This window comes from Gopherus evgoodei, chromosome 12 (assembly GCF_007399415.2).
Source record: "Gopherus evgoodei ecotype Sinaloan lineage chromosome 12, rGopEvg1_v1.p, whole genome shotgun sequence".
In the NCBI taxonomy this organism is placed as follows: domain Eukaryota; kingdom Metazoa; phylum Chordata; order Testudines; family Testudinidae; genus Gopherus; species Gopherus evgoodei.
In genome coordinates, this window is record NC_044333.1 from 34,900,146 (window position 1) to 34,922,450 (window position 22,305).

The window sequence follows — 22,305 nt, forward strand, 5'->3', positions numbered from 1 at the left end:
AAAAGAAAAAAAATGTCCTCTGTGTGTGTGTATGTGTGGGGAACATGTACTAATTTCACCTAACCTTTACTGAAAGAAGAGCATATAGCACAGATCTCAAATATGGATTATAATGTATATTCCAATCCATAAATTTCACTTAAATGATTATTTATATTTAGTAGTTACCCTTTCATCTCCCAAATGGACTCATAGAAATATATTAATTCCCTTCTAATCTTCTTGCCTCTCTTAACTCTGTTCTTAAGGTTAATGGAAATTTTGCCATTGACTTCAGTGGGAGCAGGATTGGACCTTCTAAGGGTACATCTACAGTACGAAATTAATTTGAATGTATTCTATTTGAATTTTCGGAAGTGATTTTATACATTCGGTACTGGATGTCCCTACTAAAGCGTGTGAATTCGGCAGAGTGAGTCCACAGTACCAAGGCTAGCATCGAATGTCGGAGTGGTACACTGTGGGAAGCTATCCCACAGTTCCCACAGTCCCCGCCGTCCACTGGAATTGTGGATTGAGCTCCTAGTGCATGATGGGGCAAAAACATTCTCGCGGGTGTTCTGGGCGTGTTCGGTCACCCATTCCTCCCTCCGTGAAAGCTATGGCAGATGCCATACTGCCAGCAGATGGTGCCGTACGGTGCACCGCCTGTCTCCTGGTATTATGAATCCACCTTGCATATCCTCTTTCTATCTACTCTCTTATCTAACCATTTCTCGCCTTTTTTTGGCTACCGTGATCCGAGCAGCACAGCTTCTGCCGCAAACTCTGCTCTCCTTCTCTTGCATTGCTAACTAATTTTTCCATGTCATCTGCCCTGGGCTCGCATGCAAGCTACAGAAGGCAACAATTCCCTGCCATTTTTCGGCCTAAGCCTCACAACTTCCACCACAAACTCTGCTCAGGCTTCTGCCACAAACTCTGCTCTCCTGCTCTTGCAGCTCTAGCGAGCTTCCCGACTCTGTGAAAGCTACAGAAGACAACCATTTACTGCCTTTTATCTGCCATCTTGAACTGAACAGATCTCCTACGTTTCGTGCCCTTTTTCCAGGATTACCCATGCAGGTGCCATAGAGCGGCAATCATGGAGCCCACTCAGATCTCCACTGCAGTTTTGACCATTGTAAATACCTCACGCATTATCCAGCAGTGTGTGTAGTACCTGCAAAACTGGACGAGGATGCAATGACAGCGCAATTACTATACTGATGAGGACATGGACACAGACGTTCCTAGAAGCATGGCATGTGGCGATTGGGAGATCATGGTGGCATTGGGCCAGGTTCATGCTGTAGAACACCTATTCTGGTCCCAGGAAACAAGCATAGACTGGTGGGACCACATAGTGTTGCAGTGATTCCCAGTGGCTGTGAAACTTTCATATGCATAGGGCCACTTTCATGGAACTTTGTGACTTGCTCTCCCCTGCCCTGAAGCACAAAGACACCAAAATGAGAGCAGCCCTCACAGTTGAGAAGCAAGTGGCCATAGCACTGTGGAAGCTTGCAATGCCTGGCAGCTACTGGTCAGTCGGGAATCAGTTTGGAGTGGGCAAATCTACTGTGGGGGCTGCTGTGATCCAAGTAACCAATGCAATCATTGACCAGCTGCTATCAAGGTAGTGACTTCAGGAAATGTGGAGACCATTGTGGATGGCTTTAATGCACTGGGGTTCCCTAAATGCAGCAAGGTGATAGACGGAACGCATATCCTATCTTGGCCCCGGCACACCAGGGCGGCCAGTACATAAACTGCAACGGGTACTCTTCCATGGTGCTGCAAGCACTGGTGGATCACAAGGGATGTTTCACCAACATCAACGTGGGATGGCTGGGAAAGGTGCATGACACTCGCATCTTCAGGAACTCTAGTCTGTTTGAACAGCTGCAGGAAGGGACTTACTTTCCAGACCAGAAAATTACTGTTGGGGATATTGAAATGCCTATAGTTATCCTTGGGGACCCAGCCTATCCCTTAATTCCATGGCTCATGAAGCCATACACAGGCACCCGGGACAGTAGTAAGGAGCAGTTCAACTATAGGCTGAGCAAGTGCAGAATGGTGGTAGAATGTGCCTTTGGACATTTGAAAGTGCGCTGGTACAGTTTACTGACTCGGTTAGATCTCAGCACAACCAATATTCCAATTGTAATTTCTGCTTGTTGTGTGCTCCACAATATTTGTGAGAGTAAGTGGGAGAGATTTATGGTGGAGTGGGAGGTTGAGGCAACTCTCCTGGTGGCCATTTTCGCACAGCCAGACAACAGGATGATTAGAAGAGCACAGCAGGGCACGCTGCACATCAGAGAAGCTTTGAAAGTCAGTTTCATGACTGGCCAGGGTACGGTGTGACAGTTTTGTTTGTTTCTCTTGAAGTTACTTGCCCCCTATTTATATGAAATGAAATGAAGTCAAAATTGTTTAAAAACTGTTCTTTATTATTTGTTGCACAACACGTTGAGAGAAATCGGAAGGTAGATGGGGGGAGGAGGGGGCATTGGGTTGAGGGATGGAGGAGGAGGGAAGGACAAGTCCAGAAGCCAAATCAAAGTTTGCATATGCCAATTTTCTGCTGCTTGGGCAATCCTCTGGGGTTGACTGTGTGGGTCCCCGTAGCCTCCCCCCTCATGTTCTTGGACGTCTGGAGTGAGGAGGCTATGGAACTTGGGAGGAGGGAGGGTGGTTATACAGGGGCTTCAGCGGCAGTCTGTGGTCTTTCTGCCTTTCCTGCATTAGATCCACCATACAGCGGAGCATGTCAGTTTGCTCTCCCATGAGCTAGACCATAGCATCCTACCAGCTCTTATCACGTGCGTCCCTCCTCTCTTCACGTTCCTGTAATGCTTTACAGGACCCAGCAATTGTTTGCCTCCAGGCATTCAGCTGGGCCCTATCAGTGCAGGAGGACTGCATGAGCTTGGCGAACATGTCATCCTGAGTTCGTTTTTTCCACCTTCTGATGTGGACCAGCCTCTGGGATGGAGTACCTAGGAGCCATGTTGAAACATTTGCATCTGCGGGAGGAGAAATGGGAAAGGTAGTATTTTAAAAGATACATTTCAGAGAACAAAGGGGACACTCCTTCTCAGTGAAACAGGCAATTCATAGTACACAGCACATGTTCTTTCTGTACAAGTTAGCATTTTGCCTCTTAATCTGAAGTGCCTGCCACTTTGGTGTGAGTAAGCCATCACACACGGCCGGGCAACAGAATTCAGCTTGCAGGCAGCCTAGGGACACCCGGGGTTCTGCTTCTTCTACATTCATTTCAATGCTTTCAAACTTTTGGGCCCCCTTTCCCATAGCAAGCAATGCCTGGTGGGTTTGCCATATAAAAGGAGGGCTGCAGGCTCTCTGCGATGATCACTTCACACAACCACGCCCACCCCCACCCCCTGCAACCACCGCATGGCTCTGATGAGGCTCTGAGCAGGGATGAGCCCTTTAAGCTAAGTGTGGCTGGGTCCCCCCCCCCCCGCCTCCGATTGGACTCCGATTGGGCTCTCACTCACCAGAAGTACCTTCTCCAGGGTCATGGTCTGGGAGCCCACCTTTGGAATAGGGGGAGGCTGTTGGCTCCAGCGTTAAGAATAGTTCCTGGCTAGGGGGGCAAATGGATTCCCCACTTGCTGCTTGTGCACTGTCTCCTCCTCCAATGACTCTTCCTCCTTGCTCTGTGTAACTCCCCCCTTGCAGATGTCCACGGACAGTGGTGGGATAGTGGTGGGGTCACCTCCCATAATTGCATGCAGCTCACAGCAGAAGCAGAATGTAAGGGGCTGTGACCCAGAGGGCCCATTTATCTCCCTGGCTTTCTAGTACGCTTGCCTGAGCTCTTTGATTTTTTTACGACACTGCTCTGTATCCCTGGAGTAGCCTCATGGCCCTGGAGACTTCAGCGTACGTATATGCATTCCTTTTTTTGGAATGTAGTGCTGCCTTAACAGACTCGTCTCCCTAGCATGCGATGAGATCCAGTACCTCCCGTTTGGACCATGCTGGAGCTTGTCTGTGAATCCGGGACTGTGTGATCTCTCGTGATGGTGGACTGTGCTGATGGTCACCTGTGCTGATGGTGACCAAACGGGAAATGAAATTCTAAAGTTCCTGGGGCTTTTCCTGCCCACCTGGCTAGGGCATCGGAGTTGACAGTGTTGTCCAAAGCAGTCTCGAGTGAGCATTCTGAGATAGCTCCTGGAGGCCAATAATGGCGAATTGCATCCACAATACCTTTAACCCAGGATTGCAGTCTTGATTTAAGCACTACTCCACTTCCGAAGTGGAGTACCGAAATCAGATTAAAGAGCCCTTTAAATCGAAAAAAAATGGTTTGGTCATGTGGAGGGAATCTTTTTTTTTTTAATCAACTTGGCTAATTCCAAAATAACAGACTAGTGTAGACCAGGCCTAAGAGACCATGGTAGAATTTAGGCTTTTACTGCAGATCATTTAAGAGATCTCATGCTGGTGCCAACTAGATTTCTAGCAGTAAGTGCTGCTGACCTGCTGAAGTTCTATTGATCCAAATGGAACAATACTTTGCAGTAGTGTGCCGCTTCTCATTTCTTTTCTGCCACCCTCCTGGAAAAAATAAAATAAAATAACTCCCTTTTCAATCCTAGAATTTGTCATTTATTTTGTAGTGACTAGTTGTGAATCTGCTAGACTCTTATCAAAACTCCTCTATCTTTGACGACTGCATGGCTCCTGACTAAAGGAATGGAAACCAAAAAATGGACAGGTAGCAGAAAAAGCCAATCCAGCTGGAAGGATGGATATAAATAATTGGCATGTACAGAAGTTTGATAGAGTTTTACAGCCAAAACCTGCTCTAAGTGCATCATCAAAGCACCTCCAGCTCTTCTTGTGTTGATTAGCTTCTGACACACAATTGCTACAGTTAAAACATTTTTACTGATTTGCATATGTCGGCAAATCTTCCAACAGTAACATCCTGATTATGCTAGTGTGTTAGTCCCAGATATGATGTATTATTCTTTGGCTGTTGGAATAATACAAATCAGCACAGCCTCTGGGCCTATTTAACCATAGCCCTAATTACTTCTAAATGAAAATTACATTTTGGAATATAGAAACTTTTGGAAAGCCATATACTAAAGCTAATATAATATATTTTGCACTATTATAGCATTCTTCAACAACCTGAGGAGTACAACTTTATTATTTTAATTTGATTAGTCAATGTTGTTGTTCTGCTTAGCAGCTATTTCATGCAATGACTCTTCAATGTTTTCCCTGAAGTTTACCAGTTATTGTCCTTATTTTTGCACACAAGCAATTAATTAGTGACTTGTATTTTTCAGTAGCATGGGACTGGCAAGCTGAATTTTGACTTTTTTGGGGGGGGTGGTGGCGGCTGTGTTTTGATCATATTATATAGCATTGTGATGAAAGCTAGCTTTCTAAATCATTAACCTGACAAGTAACATAAATCTCTAATAAATAAATGTCCTCACTTTCATGGCATGATGTCAAGCATAATAAAAGATGTCCCCAGAATCTATATGCAAAAGGAACAAAGTAGGTGCCTGCAGCCAGTTCAGCTCCAAGCCTGCAAACTGCTCCATGCAAGCAGAGGGATCAGCACAGCACTTTACGTGTCTGGCGCCTTAGCACCAAAAGTGGTGCTCTCGTTTATAAACAAAGTGACCAATTTCCCTTATAGTGCATGATATAGAACAGTGTTAACATGGTTTTTTCATTATGCTGTGTATAACTGATGTACCTGGTTCACTTTCATTCATGAGAAGCATGGAGCAAATATTGGATGAATATTATTGTTCTGTCATTGGCAATAAAGATCACTTAAGCCAGTGGGAACCCTGTGTTAGGACAGCTACTACAGTGGTTTGAATTCCTAATCACAGTCCTCGAATTTTATAATCCCATCTGTTCTGCATAAAAATGCCTGTTTTATAGCAAGATAAAATGAGTGAGGTAATATCTTTATCAGACCAGCTTCTGCTGGTAAAAGAGACAAACTTTTGAGCCACACAGAGTTCTTCAGGTCTGGCAAAGGTACTCAGAATGTCCCAACTAAATACAAAGTGGAACAGGTTGTTTAGCATAAATAGTTAACACATAGTCTAGTAGACCATTGAATGTGAAGTGGCCCATTAACACCCTTGCAGTAAAAGGACAAAGATTGAGGGTTAATGGGTTAGAGATTGTTGTAATAAGCCATAAATCCATCATCTTTATTAAGACCATAGTTTTTAGGGTCTAGCAAAGTTATGAATTTGAGCTCCCAGGCTCATTTTGAAGGTGTTATGCAGGTTTCCTATGAGGACCAAGAGGTCAGATACAAAGTGATCATTTTGTGAAAAGGGTTCACCCATGGGTGACATGGTAGTATTGTCTTTTATCATTTTTCTTTGTGAGCTCATTCGAGAGTTTAGTGATTGGTTTTACCATGTCGCTGTTATTAGGGCATTTAATGCACTGGAGGAGGTACCCTACATGTTGTGGTAGGCATGTGTAGGACCTAGCGATGTTGTAGGAGGTATTGATCATTGTAGTAGTGGAGATATGGCTGCAGGTTTTGCATCTGTTGTTCTGGCAGGGTCTGGTGCCGCTTTGAGGTGGTGGGTCCTGGTCTGTGGGTAGCTTGCTTCTGATGAGCTTGACAGGGTTCGGGGAAGGGGGAGGTTGTTTGAAGGCCATAAGAGGGAGTTTGGAAAAGACTCAATATCATTCATATATCAGTTTGACAAGAGAGGGATCAAACATTTTCCTTAGGATTAGGGCTGGTCAAAAATCTTTGAATTTTTTCCTGCCAAAAACTGATTTTGTCAAACATGAAATTTTGCTTGGAAAATGTCATTTTGATGCCCCCCCCCCTTTTTACTTGAAATTTCAAAAATAAACACCGTTTTTCTTTTTGTTGAATTTGAGCCAAAATTATCATTTTGTTTTTGAAAACTGAAAAATATTCATAATTTCAGATTTTTGTTTTTTCTCCTGTTTCCTTGTCCTTGAATTCAGGAATAGGAGTGAGGTCTAGGTTTTTTTATTTTATTTCAGAATTTGGTTAGCACCGTGTTTTATTTTTTTTATTTATTTATTTCAAAAAAAGGATTGTTCCATTTTGAATCCTGCAAAACAGAAACAACTTCAAAATTTCAAATATTTTAACGAAATTATTTATCCATTTTTCAACCAGCTTTACCTATGACCCTTGTTATAATGGCCTTGACGAATACTAACACGAAAGCATAGCATGAGGCACATGAATCTATGTGGTATTGATCAGATTTTTGTTTTTAATCTATATTTTCCGTTCCTTCTGCCTCAAGCAGGAATGGTGGCTAAAGAGGGGATTTTCAAAGGAAAAAGTGGAAGCAAGGTGTCTAAATTCAAGGTTTTGAGGGCAAGGATCATCTTATCATTCTGTGTTTATACTGCTCCTAGTAAAGTGTGGTCCTGATCCATGATTGCAGAGCTGTCAGGCCACACAAATGAACACTTGCTGTACCCTCCTAAGCAATATATGATCTCCCCTGTCAAACCAGGGTGCCAGGATGGTTGCGCATCCTGCTAAATGCTTCCCAGCACTCCTCAGAGGGTACTCTATTCTATTCAATGCAGGCCTGTGCCTCGAAAGCACACTCTGTTCCAAAAGCAGTATCAGCATGATACAATTTATATTGTACCTATAATGCAATTATGCTGCAGTCAATTTATAAAGCCAACTAACCAAGTGCCACTCTCAACATTGCCCCTTGGTAGCCAGAAAGGGCAATTGAAGTAAGATTTTTGTTATTGTTACTAGTATATTTATTCTTATTAAATTATAGTGTATTTAGGTTAAATTTCCTAATTACATTTTAAGGCTATGGATTTAACAAAGAATCTACCAGAGCATGACAGCTTGAGCTTGTATCTTCAGAATCTGTGTGCACTACGGGAGGTGTTTTATGGCCTGCAGCACAGGTAGCATATCATCATTGCTTTGGTAACGGCATTTCCATCCAAATACATACTTATGCATTCGTATTGTCAAATGTTTAATTAAAGAAAACTTGTCCACCACTCTTAGTTCCCCACCCAAACAACGTAAGTCAAATATGAGAAGAGTGCAAATATAATGGAGCAAAGATTTTTCTTCCTGTCTGTAATTCAAACATGGTTTTTTAATAGCATATTTTGAAGGCTGCTGGTGGATGATTATTGGTGTTTTTAACCAAATGAGGGGTTCAGGTTGTGTCATGAGCTTCGTCCATAGACTGGAACAGGAGTGGGCAAACTACGGGCCACAGGCCATTTTAAGCCGGCCCACAAGAAGCACCATGCAGCTTGGCCCTGCTCTGGCTGGGGTGCAGGATTGGAGTCGCATCATGCAGCTCAGCCCCGCTCCGGCTACTACACACTCCAGTGGGAGCTGCAGGGATGGTTCCTGCGGAAGGGGCAGTGTGCAGAGCTGCCTGGCCACCGCTCCACATAGGAGCTGGAGAAAGGACATGCCACTGCTTCCAGGAGCCACTTGAATGCCACTCAGAGACTGCACCCCTTGAGCCTCTTCCCATGCCCCCAACCTCCTGCCCCAGACCTGATCCCCCTCCTGCTCTCCAAACCCCTCAATCCCAACCCGGAGCACCCTTCTGCACCCCAAACCTCTCATCCCCAGAGCCCGCACCCCCAGCAGGAATCCACACTCCTTCCCACACCTCTGCCCCAGTCCTGATCCCCCTCCCACCCTCCAAACCACTTGGTCCCAGCCCAGAGCACCCTCCTACACCCCAAATTCCTCATCTCCAGCCTCACTCTAGAGCCCACACCCCTCCTGTACTCCAACCCCAATTTTGTGAGCATTCATGGCCCGCCATACAATTTCTATTCCCCAATGTGGCTCTCAGGCCAAAAAGTTTGCCCACCCCTTGACTAGAAGATGCTGGGGAAAGAAGAACTTTCTTTTTGAATGGTTCTCCCTGGCCAGCATCCAAGCAGAAATAACATGCATGTAGAATTCCTTGGCTGAAGGATTGTATTATTGTGATCCAGATTTCAAAGTTAGCCAAGAAGGGTAAGGAAAATTGGTGAGAATATGTGGGATTGCTGCTACTTGAACCGCCTTGTAATATGTAATTAAATAAACAACAAGCAAGTAGGTTATTTTATTGAGAAAATTGCTTACCATTCAGACATAACATTTCTTATGAAAGATGTGTTGAAAGAAGTTAGCACCAAAGCTTCATGTGTAAGCACTTAAAGATGTATTAGCATGATGGGCTGTAATTGCTTTTTTTGAGCAGCAGAATCTTGCCACTGATTCACAAATTTAAATACACCTTTACCTCTATATAACACTGTCCTTGGGAGCCAAAATTTCTTACCGCGTTATAGGTGAAACCGTGTTATATTGAACTTGCTTTGATCCACTGGAGTGCGCAGCCCCCCTGTTCCCCTCCTGAGCACTGCTTTACTGCATTATATCCAAATTCGTGTTATATCAGGTCGCGTTATATTGAGGTAGCGGTGTACCTGTAAGAGGGCTTTGACATGATGGAATGTAAAGGCTCCTGTCAAAAATCCAGATACTGTGAAGTTTCCAAGTGGGTCTTATGACCCGCAGTCACACTATCATAAAAATCACAAGCTCAGATTTATACAGTAAAGCTCCTATGAACTTCAGGGACCAGTAATCCAGGTGGTGGTTCTTTTATGCAGTAGACCACATGTACAAGCTTTAAAAAGGATGCCAGCATGTTTACCATTACTACTACTCCTCTTGGTAACCTGTCTATCTTGAACTGTGATTTTTGGGCCAAGTAGAAAAAATGCCTAAGCTTTGACTCATTAATGTTGTGTGCTGAAGCAATTAATCTGAGTTTCATCCATAAAATGAAATTTTCTGATTGCTTGTCATCCCTTGCATGTCATCCAAATGCTTTCTCATATGGTTTATGTTACATGGTTGAAATGGAGCACACTGTGTAGTTAAAGACATAATGCAATCTACCGGTTTTGTGTGTGTACTTGTAATGGTGTCCCCTCTAGTGGTTGGCATACAAGGTGGATAATGGCCTACCATTTCTGCCACCCAGAAAAGATCTCCATTAGCTCCGGCAAAAGAGGGCTGTGTGTATGGAGCTTAAGATCACCTAAATTTTAGTTTCAGTTCTCCAGATGTCTCATGGGTGTGTGATTTAACTAGTAACTAAGTCTGTTGTGTTCCATGAAGTCCGGATTTGGTACAAACAGTACACTGAGCAGCCAATATGTCTATAATTACAGCGAAATCTGCCTTTGCCGCATTCGTCCGTGAGCACATCAAAAAAGTGTGAGGTCCATAAAGTATGATGGCTTGAAGGAGTGGTATTGAAAGAAATTTGGGTTATTGGGTTTAGCCAGTGCAGGTCAGCAGTGCACGTCCAGTTGGTGACAGCAGTTCTATACGTTAATGCACAAAGAGCAATATTGATGCAATTTTTCTCCTCATTTCTGCTAACATATGGCCACTTAACTGTTGACATTATATTGTTGTTTTGGACAAATTTTATTTGAATTGCTAATAAATTATGAAAAAAACTCAATTTGGAATTATTGCACACACAGGCATGTACTTAGAAACCAGCCTAAGCAATAGCAGAGAATAAATTATCCTCAAATGATTCTGTCATCAGATTACACAGCATAATATATAATTAGATAGTTCTGACAATACTGCAACTCCCACTACGTGTGCTCATTTTAAAAAAGGGACCAATGCGGGCATGGAAAAGCGAAGCAGAGAAAACAAGCTGTATCAGAGTCCAGCAGTTGGCATTCACACACTTTTTCTGACTACAGAGCAACATCACTGAGTACTGAAAGAGGTAGGCAACAGGGTGTGAAACACCATAGTGGTCACATGCAGATTTATATCCAAGCATTATCAAACTTAACAGCAAGCTACCAGCCTCTGAGTTCAAACTTCAATCCATAGGAGAGGATGTAAAAACATCCTGCTGAATGGATGTAGGAATAAAAGATGGAGCTATTCAGGAGTCATAAAGAAAAAAATATATATATTCCCTTTTTTATTTCTGAGGGGTTTTACTGCTTTTATGTATCCTAATGGGAAGGCACATCAGGCAGTGGTTTTGAAAGGCAATATGAAAGCACTTTTGGATTACTGATTTTCCCCAGAAGTGCTTACTAGTAGTATCCTGTCGACTAATGTGATAAAGTTACAATACTGGTCTTATCAGTGGCTTCCATATTTCATCACTAATATTTCTGTTGAAATGGAGAATTCAATTAGTAGTAGTGTTGTGTCATCGCTACTGGTATAGCACACACTCTGCATCATGCTAAACTGAGGGACCAAGAATCGGCTGTGCTAGTGAACTGTATGGCACAGACAAGGTATAGAGTTAAAAGACTGCAATAGAGAATTAAACTACACTGGCTTTACGTCTGGGCATGTAATGCAATACAGCCATTCTATTCACTCATATTTTTAAACACATTCACTTTATTCACCAAAGCTTGCTGGAAAAGAGAGAGAAACTGTTTCCACTTATTCACTGAAATTTTCCAACTATCCCTGTTTTCCACAAACTTTTTGACAATCATATTTTACTGGTGCAAATGTCAAAACTTCATGTAAGATGAAATATAAAAAAGCAAAATTCTCATGTAAAACTATTGTTATTTAGGTCAGTGGTGGGCAACCTGCGGGCCACATGCGGCCCTCAAGGTAGTCTGATTGCGGGCCATGAGACATTTTGCTGACATTGACCGTCCGCCGGCACGGCCCCCTGCAGCTCCCAGTGGCCGTGGTTGACCGTTCCTGGCCAATGGGAGCTGCAGGAAGCAGTGGGCTGCGGGGTGTGCTGGTCGCCACTTTCCACAGCTCCCATTGGCCGGGAAAGGCAAACTGCGGCCACTGGGAGCTGTAGGGAGCTGTGCCTGTGGATGGTCAATGTCACCAAAATGGCTTGTGACCTACAATCTGATTACCCTGATGGGCTGCATGCAGCCCATGGGCTGCAGGTTGCCCACCAGTGACTTAAATTGTGGTACCTCTTAGTGCAAAGCAGTGTACAAATACAGAGCAAATGACAGTCTCTGCCCTAAAAAGCTTACAGTCTAAGACCATATTCAGTCAGAAGTGCTTGTGCCTTCATCCAATCAGATTGCAGAAAAAGTGCAACGTAACTTATGTAACTGGTCACCATTAGCCAACACAGATCAAACAGCAAATATTTGCTGATCAGTTTAAAAAGAAACAAAAGTTGCAAAATAATCTGTCAAATGCTTTTGGATACCAAAGAAATTCATTTAACTTACTATCTATTGACAATTATTCTGCGGGCAGAAATACCGTGTAAATGCATCATATAAATTATTCCTTGTACCGTATTTGCTTGTCCCTGAACCCTCTAGAAAATCTAGAACTAGTTGCAGGACATTGAGGGCTACTATACTGCTGATAGAAGACTACCTACTACCAACAGTAAACAGCACAGACTAATGCTATCGATGGCACAGAGGGAAGCAGAGAATACGATGGCATACAATTTACAATTTTAAAAGCTCTAGGTCAGTGGTTCCCAAACTAGGCTTCACGAAATGTTACAGGGGGTTCTTGGGGAAAAAATTCCCTAATGGCGAACAGCACTGTCCCTAAGGACCCTGGGCATCATGGGGCCAGCAGCCTGGAGCCCCTGGACTTCCAGGAGCTAAGCAGATCAAAGCAAGCATATCTATCACACTGAGGAGATTTAAACTTCAAGACTCCTTATAAGAAATGGAAAGGGAGGTGGATATATTTTGCTGTTTTTTAAAATTAAATAGGCAGCTAAACTTTGTTGTAAAGTGTGTTGTTTGCCTGGATTGCTCAAGACTTGAATGCTTGTGTAGGAGGAGCTGTTTGAACTGGCTTCTTAAATACCTTCATGCTGTTTTACATCTGATACTCCTTGATGAAACATAGGAACCTTGTCTTATGACAGGCTTATTCAAAGTGATGCAAGCTACAAAAGTGAGATCTTGGAGAGAGTTGCTGTTTTCATAGTGTAATAAAAATACATTATTACATAATGTAATAAAAATATTGTAATGATAAATAATAATTAATAAAGTGTGTAATAAGCATGTCATAAAAACAAATTTTATATTTCCAAGATCACTGCTTTTATAATTTATACTCAGGTAAAGGAGAAAATCCCTGAAAATATTCATTTTTAGGAGGGAGTTTGCGAGACAACATTTTAGTGAAAGGGGTTCACAGGTTGTTAAAGTTTGGGAACCGCTGCTCTAGGTTATGCAACCCAAAGGTAAAGCACACGAAACGCAATGTACATTAGTTATTATTTCAGCCCAAACATTTAATCTTGTATTCACTGTCTTGACTTATTTGCATTTTTGCAAATGTGAGGAACAAATGTCTCTCTGCTATAATTACTACACTTGTCCCTTTTACATGTCTACAGGCATTTCTCAGAGGCAGTTGTGCTCTCTTGTTTGAGGGTACTTCATCTAATAGTATGAAATGTATATTGTTGTGATTCAAGGATCGTATAATATCCATGTTTAGAGAATGTTTCATTCAAGGACAAAAGGAACTTTTCATGCTGAATTCTTAAGCACGGAAAATACAGAGTTACATTCCCCACTGATCCTTTTACTTGAATAGTTCATGAGAGTTCATAGAAGAATTTCTGAAGCTGCCTTTATGTAATATAGGCCCAGCAGGGATGAGGGCAGACACAGTTGTTTCAGAATTTCATCTAACCATGGATGAAGCCGCAAGATGTTTGGATAAGCCCCCCACAAGATGAACACTTAGTGAACTTCTAAGGTAAAATCCTGGGCCCACTAAAGTCAGTGGTAATTTTGCCATTGACTTCAGTGAGCCAGATTTCCCCTCTAAAGGCAGAAAATTTAGTGTGGAAATCTAATGTGTGAATAGACTTCCTTGAGACATTTCTTGCTGCCAGTTAGGCTGGACATATTGCAAAAATGGCTTTTACCCGTGGTAGGCACATTTACAACCAGTAATCACATGTCTGGAAAGTAATAAAAATTTAACCCAACTGTGTTTAGTCTTTTTTTTTTTTTTTAATAAAAGACCAGATTTTAAAGGTGTTTAAAACTCCCATGGGTACTTGGGTGCCTCTGAAACTCCCGCTGTGGACCTATCTGTATCTTTAACTTTAAAAATATGACCCAAAATGCTTTGCTCAGGCCTGAGATCAGTGTGACTGCATCTTTTCCATTATTTACCCTCAGTGTAGGGTCACCAGACAGCAAATTTGAACAATCAGGATGGGGATGAGGAGTAATAGGAACCTATATAAGAAAAAGACCCCCAAATTGGAACATCTGGTCACCCTATGTTTGTGTGATTCTGATTGCTTACATAAGTGTCATGGATGTGTTCTGTTACCTAACTGGATGTATGCACATGCACTTCTGCCCCTATACTTTCAGGGGCAAATTCAGTTTGTACTAACAATGAAAGGCTATTTTTAAAATATTGTGTGATTTGTTTGTGATTTTCTAGATTGCTTTCATTTTGCATTATTGTTATTTTATAATGTTGTAGACACCTCAGAAGAAACTTACAAGAACAGGGGGTCTTTAGCTCTGCCTTATTCTATCTATTTAGGTACATTTGTGGCCCTCATCATTGTAATATCTGAATGTCTCTGTCATTTATAGATTTTATCCTTGCAACACCTTTTCAAAGTAGGGATTAATCTCCCCATTTTACAGATTGGAAACTGAGACTCAGTGTAGATGAAATGGCTCACATCATACAGAAAATCTGTGGTAAAGCCAGGAATTGAACCCAAATCTTTGGAGTCCCAGTCCAGTGATTTAAGCACTAGATCATCATTTCTCCACATCAGAGAATGCCACAGGTCCATTCCAGCCCATCATATTGTGGTCCCATGCCCAGATTTTTAAAGGTATTTAAACATGACAATTCTCAACATTGCAACACCTGAGTGATTTAGGAACATAAATCACATTTTAAGGGATTTAGGCACCTATGAGCCCAAATCTCATTGGCAGTTGGGATTTAAGCTCCTAAGAGCCTAAATCACTTTTGAAAATGAGATTTAGGCTTCTAAAACAGTTATGCATTGCAATGCTGAACACAGCAACACCTAAATACCTTTAAAAATCTGGACTTCAGGGCCTAAATTCCCCAGTTCCTCAGAAACATGCTGTCATAGTAGAGCTGACTTGCACAGCCAGACTGATATTTTGCTACCCAAGACTGCAATACTTGTTCCAGTGTCTTCACAGCCATTCCATGTTGTTGGTTATAGGGTCTTTGTTCAATACAATCTGAGTAACCTCTGTTGTAACTTTAGATTCCTGTAATAGAGAAAGGCATATCCCAGCATGCTTATTTAGATTGCTAACCTCAAAGGTACCATTGCAAAAGAGCTGCAACATCAAATTGGCACATATATGTTAGTTCAGTGCTCATTTGGCACGGCCTTCTTCTGTCACTGGTGGTGCTCAGTATGCTCAATATGCTTCATTTTGCCTTCCTTCTCATTCTGTTCAATCATAAAAGCCAAGACCCCTTGACTCACATGGGATGTGTCTGGCAGCTACCAAGCTCTGGAATGGTTTTCCAGCAGCAGTATCTGGGTCTGTGCCTAGATGCCTGGCTGCTCTTCTGTAACCCCTTGGCTATTTCACTGCTAGCTATGAAATTCTTTATGTGGCAAGTGCAGGGTCGTGACACTGATTAGATTTTCATGTCCATATTGTCTCCACTGTTCTGTATAAAGATCTTCCCCACTAGCCGGCTGCCAGCCAGAGACATTATGTATATGTGCTAAACATCCTCAGGAGATGTTCTTTGGAAGACTTAAAATATTTCCCAGAAAATATGTATATAAATAAACATACATACACCCACACTACTTTAAAGATGAAGCCATTTCAAATATTTAACTTGGTTTTTTTAGCCATGTAAGTCAATCGCACCTTGTGGTGGGGTGGGACTCACCACCATGGCGCCCCCTGCTGGATGTCTTGGGGATCAGCTCTGCTAGCCAGTGTGCCGTCCTCTGGTGGCATCTTGCCACCGTCACTTCTGCTCCCAGGACCCATATCACTCCTAGGAGTGTGGCATCTTCTTCATGACACAGCCCTCTGGCTGTGCCGCACTCTGTGCCTCCCCTTCTGGGGGAATGTCGCAGTTACTTAGTCCAGCCACTTCCTCAGTGGCAAGTGGGGGTGGGGAGGGAACCTGGGCCCGCCCTCTACTCCAGGTCCCGGCCCAGGGATCCTGTAGATGGCCACTGCTTGGGGTGCCCCCTCAGATTTCGTGGTAGATTTCCCTGGGCCAGTTCCCTGCAGCCGCAGCACTCTCTTTGCCCTTGCCTCAGCCTGCAGACCCCTTCAGCCTGCCAGGAGCTGCCTTTAACTCCCTGGGTCTCTGCCTGCAGCAATTCTGTGTCCAGGGTGCTTGCTGCCTTCAGCCTGTGACGCAGCCAGCGCACTTCCCTCCTCAAGCTCCAGGGAGTGACTGAAGCTTTTCTGTTCTGCAGCCTTTCTTATATGGGTCAGCCTGGCCCTGACTGGCTGCTCCTCACAGCCCCCCTCTGATTGGCTGCCTCCTGCACAGTGTCCCGAGGGCTCTATTAATTCTTTAGAAACCAGTGTGGGGCAGACACCCCATCACACACCCACATTAAGTCAAATTCTCTCCCGTGCTGTAACCCTCCTACATGTCTCCAGAGATGCCATAAACCATGAAGCCCTTCTCAGCTGAGGATTTCCCAGCTAAGGGAGGTGGTGTAGCTGACTTCTCCTCCACTTCCCCGCAGCTTTTGGCATAGAGGGGCATGTCACTAGGAGAAGAGGCACAGCCAAACAGGTTATACTTTGGTGATCCCCATTGACAAATATGCTGGGGGAGGGGCACAGTCTCCTGGCACAGATTAGAACAAACTGAGGCTGTTCTAAGTTTCATTAGTGCTGATGTAGAACTGGTCCCAGAACAAGCTGCAGTCAGGTCTTTGACACAGCATGGAATATGGGCCTACATTTATATGTAGATGAGTAAATGGGTCAACATACACATGCCTCTGACTTACAAAACTCAGTGCTAAAAGTTAGGCTGCTAAACCCATACTTAGCTGCCTGAATATATGGCATGATTTTCAAAACTGTTGAATGACCAGCAGGTCCCCTTGACGTCAGTAGACGGTGGGAAGTCAGTCTTTGTATTCCGTAGTTTTTGTGGTTTGATATAATGCTTTTCTTAATGAGTGTCTAGTTTAAGCCTTTTGATAGTAGAACCCTCATTTTGAAAAAGGAACAAAGAATAATCATCTGAATCCTACCGCAGTGTACACTAACAATATGTAAAAATCTGGAGGGAAAGACAAAGTACTGCTTTTACAGTATCCTGAGCCAAATTGTGGGTTAGACAATTCTTTTTTTTTATTTTTATTTTTTTATCTGTGCATTCAACAGCGCTTTGTAGAGCAATCAGGGAAGATAATATAATCCATTTTAAATTCTCGTTACTTTAAAAGTATTGAATCTCCTTAAATTGTTTCAGGGTTAATTGAGAATTTGCTGCCTTACAATAGACTGGGAATTGTTTAGACTGCCCTGGTTCATTTTTTTTTTTTTTTGGTTCCTACCTTTGTTGCAATCTTATAAAAATAATAATAAAAGAGAAAACAAAGGTGTACAATGAAATAATTATCAGCCTTGTTACTATTCTAGCAACTCATTTTTATGAGAGATAAAGCTCGACTATTGATTAATGTTTAAATGGTTATTAAAGTGGAAGTGCATACACGTTTGATAGACTGTAGCACTCGCTATTCATTAGCGTTTGCTTTCATTTCTTTGCATTTTCCCTACTGAAATCACTCTGCTCCAAGAGAAGCCAAGGGTGAAAATGTGTTGACTTCAATGGGAGTAGGATCAGGCTACAGTTTAGTAGGGCTGGGAGCTGGAGATCAAAAAGCAAATTCCATTTCCTGTGCCATCAGAATAAAGGTTTGAGTCAGATCTCACTTACACCAGTGCAAATGAGAACGACTTTCCCTGTTGCTAATGGAGCTAACCAGGGGTAAATGAGATTAGAATCTGGATTTACTCGTATAGGCTAGGAAAACAGAATTTAGGGCATGATCCATCTCTTCTGAAAGTCAATGATGGTCTTTCCGTTGACTTTAATCGGATTTATTCTGAGCCCTTTGCCTGGTCCAAAGTCAGCTGAAGTTAATGGATTTCACTGTGGCAATAAATGCGTTAAAGATTGTGAGGTGCTCAAATGTTGTGGTAATGGTTTCCATATAAGTATGTGAAATAAATAGAATATCTCAGCTACATGAAACCAAGGCAAGCCTCCGAAACTGCCATTCAGCGTGCTTGCTTCTCTAGGTTGCTAACCCTCAATTCTTTTATTTTTTTCTCTTTTCTGGCACTATTTTCTTCTTGACAATCCACTGCTTTTGGTTGTTTCCCTCAATGGGTGGATGATTTTTGGCAGCAATACCTGCCTAGTGCAACTTTTAAATGAAGGCCTCTCTAAACTCCTGGTTTTTCATAGATATTCATAAAATAATAAACAGGCTTCATGTCAATTGATAGTGATTCAAAATACCGATGGTAGACTTGCTGACTGTTATGACCTGTAAAGCAATCCATTTCAAGCAAATAAGCATCTCGCTAAAGTGCATATTGATTGTTCAATAGGCACTTCAGTTGGAGACTTGATGCATTAAAATATTTAATTAAAAAGGGAATTTGTGTCTGTTATTTCAACTCATTATGGTTAGATTATTTCAATGTATTTAACTGCATATAGAATTAGGCCCTGATTCTACAAAGAGTTATACTTGTAATTTGACTTCAATTATGCTACTCATAGTGCATAAAGTTAAGCACTAGCCTAAGTCTTTCGAGGATCAGGACCTAAATGATCATGATAAGGAAGAAGCATAGTCTACAGTAGTGGAGTAGGTATCAGGGCTCCCAAAAGGCAATGGTTTATATCCATATTTAAGTGACTATGGAAGTGACCTGATTGTTCAAAGTCTGAGCACCTGCAGCTTGAAGTCTGTGGAAGCAGAACAATGCAGATCACAAAGCTCGGAAGGAAGCATGTGAGAACTGAAGACAAAGCATCCTTGGAGGAGGGGAGCTGGATATGGAACAAACATTTCGAGGAGATCAAGCAGATCCAACATCTGACCATCTTTGGGAAACACAGCAAAACCTTGCTCTTCAAAAAATCCTTTCCACTATAAGAATGGCATTTAAAGCACTCTTTTAATTCCCTTCTAATCCCCAACCCCTTAGCAACCAATAAAATAAAATCCAAAATACCCAACAAAAAGACAACAACAAAATAAGCACTATCCCTCCCACAGAGTTCTGACCCTGAAAAGGGAACAGTGCTAGAGATGCAATGAAGTTAACTCCGGGCTTCACTATTACTATTGGTTGTATATGGAAGATAGTTCAATACAACAGTGGAGGGATAGCTCAGTGGTTTGAGCATTGGCCTGCTAAGCCCAGGGTTGTGAGCTCAATCCTTGAGAGGGGCCATGTGGGGATTTAGTTGGGGATTGGTCCTGGTTTGAGCAGAGTATTAGACTAGATGATCTTCTGAGGTTCCTTCCAACCCTAATAATCTATGATGGACAGTAGTATTAAAGTCCTCAGAAAGCAGTCAGCACCCATGAGAAATAGGTTGCCTGTATTTCAAGTATTGATTTAGGTGCCTAACTCTGTTTGAAAATGGTGGCCTTCACCTCTCTTTCTGTTTCTGTAAAATGAGTCTAATTATAATCACCTATTTCAAAGGAGTGCCGTGAGGCTTAAGTAACTGTTTTTGAAAGTGCTTAGATTCTCCTAAGAAAGGCAGTCTGTGCAAAGGACTCTCCTTTTGTAATAACATAATCAGTTCAAGTTTAAAGATATGTGACCAGTTGATGACTTTTATCTTTTTGCCTAGGTATTCTGTTTACAAGGATCCGGCAGGATGGCTGGAAATTAATCCTACAAATGGTACCATTTTCACCACTGCTGTCCTGGATCGTGAATCACCCTATGTCCACAACAATGTCTATACAGCCCTGTTTCAGGCAATTGACAGTGGTGAGTAATGATTGCTGATAACATTACTGGATTGAAAATGCATTTGATTTTTTTTCCCCTTGAAGGCCACTTTTCAAAAAAGCACATGCATAAAGGCTTAAGTAATTTTCTAAATTGACACCTAAGTGTCTAAGATATTTGTAGACAAATAGAGGCACAAAGTAAGTGGGGAGGAAGTTAGACTTCAAACTCAGAATGGCATAGGTTTTGGGGCCTAGGCTAGAGATATTTAATCCTACAGAGCCCTCACTGATAATAGTAAACAATGCATGTGATGAATGTACTTGGGTAGTAATAAATCATCTTCATCAGAGTTAATTTCTTCATAATATCTGAGCTGTTATTAAGCCTAAGGCACCAATAACAAACTCATCCTGGATATGGTGAATTCTATCCTATTTAACACATAATGACAGTAACAATAAAAACATAATTAAAACCTCTTGTTAAAATGCAATATTTTTACATAGTATGTGTATTAAAGTTTCTTCTGTTGAGCATAATCTAAATTAAAGTATGTTGCAAAAATTCGCTACAAGTGACTTTTGTAGCACATAAAAATGTAGAGAAAAGCCTGAACATGCCTGCAAATCTCCAAAGCTGAAGGCACAAAATAGAGAGCCTTTCTATGGAATATAACAGCTAATATGCTAACAGTTTTCCACAGTTGCAGTTGCTTTAGCCCTGGTGATGAATTGTAAAATGTTCTTTTTAAGAGAGTAATTTCACATTTTTTGAATCACATGACTTGGCTCAGGAAACGTTTGCTAGATCTGACAAGAAAAAGGAATCATTTCCTTCAATGAAAAAGGAAAAAGAATCCTCTGCAGAAGTGATTTACTTGTATATTCATAAATGTGTTTCTTTCTTAGTGTAATTTCCATAGAAGAAATGTAGCATTAAACCTACCTCTTTGCCTTTGTTTGCTTGCTAATCATTTTTCAAAAATGTATCTCAATTATAATAGTGTCAGAAAGGCTCCAGGGGTCCCCAGTATATGTCAGGGTTGTGCTCTTGAAAAGGGCAATGGATACTGAAATGACGGATACCGGGGAATTTTTCCCCATAAGAAAGAGTGACCCACCCCACCTCTTCCCAACCCCTCTCCACCCTGCCTGCCTCTTCCCACCCAGATCTGCCTCTTCCTCTGAGCGCACCCTATTCCTGTTCCTCCCTCACCCTCTCAGCACCTCCTGAACACTGGGGGAAGCACCCAAAGAAAAGCCATGCAAATGGTGAAGCGACGGAACTGTGGATTGGGACTGATGTGAATTGGAACACAGTCCCCTGTTGATACTAAACAACGGATAAGTCGGAGATGGATGCTGGGGACCCCTTGTAATCTTATATTGAGCCAATAGGAAAACTGGGATCAAATTACTTATAGCTTAATTTTCAGTCTGCGGGGGAGCTTGCTGGGGCTAGCAGTGAAAGGGAACAGCCCTTCAGCAAGGGAGGGAGATGCTTGGTGAGGAACATCAGATAGCTCCTTCCCTCTTCCTTTGGAGTCTCTTTCACTCGTTGGTCAGTTGGAGGGGTACTGATTGGCCAGCATTCCTCAGTTCCCAGGATTTAACCTGGAGTGGGAGCCATATGGTAAGAACCCTGTAACCCCCAAACTGGAACCAATTAAATGCCTGCTATAGGAGAGTATGGATGATGGGCGGGTAATGCCCCTCCCCTCTATTTAAATTTAATAACAGTTGCAGCCTGCCATGTGTCTGTCCTCATTTTGCCACTATGTCTGCGTCAAGGGCAAACCTGTAGACACTCAAGAGACAGGAAGCAGAGGCTTAGAATTGTATGCAGGAGCAGGGGAAAATTGTCCCACCAATTATCAGAGTGAGAGAAATGAGGGAGCAAAACATTTGAATATTTTCAGGTGCAGATACCTGCCAATGCAGGCAGTCACAGTGATCGTTTTTTCCTATTTTACAGGTATGTAGGTTCTCATGTCACAGTATCTGAGCATCATGGCTGTATGCAAAAGGAATTGTACAGACCCCACTGCACAGTTGTTTTTTTGTAGTTAACTTAATCAGTAACATCTTTCAAACCGGTGCAGGTAATAAGAGATGCTAGGAGGCAGTTGGAATTGGGCGCCTCAGTACAGAGCGAAGTCACCCAGCTATGAAGCACCTGAATACCCCCATGACAACATGCATTCTGACCGGAGAATCTCAGCTCACTGCTGCCATGATT

The 22,305-nt window shown here is 42.4% G+C and overlaps 1 protein-coding gene across 2 annotated transcripts in view; it reads left to right on the forward strand.

The window, feature by feature from the left end:
- The window catches only part of CDH13 (cadherin 13), a 749,109-nt gene that overhangs the window by 684,962 nt on the left and 41,842 nt on the right, over positions 1–22,305 (forward strand). For both annotated transcript variants that reach the window (XM_030581605.1, XM_030581606.1), the window contains one exon: positions 19,961–20,103. In XM_030581605.1, coding sequence (XP_030437465.1) covers positions 19,961–20,103 — 143 coding nt within the window. The remainder of the gene's footprint in view (positions 1–19,960; positions 20,104–22,305) is intronic.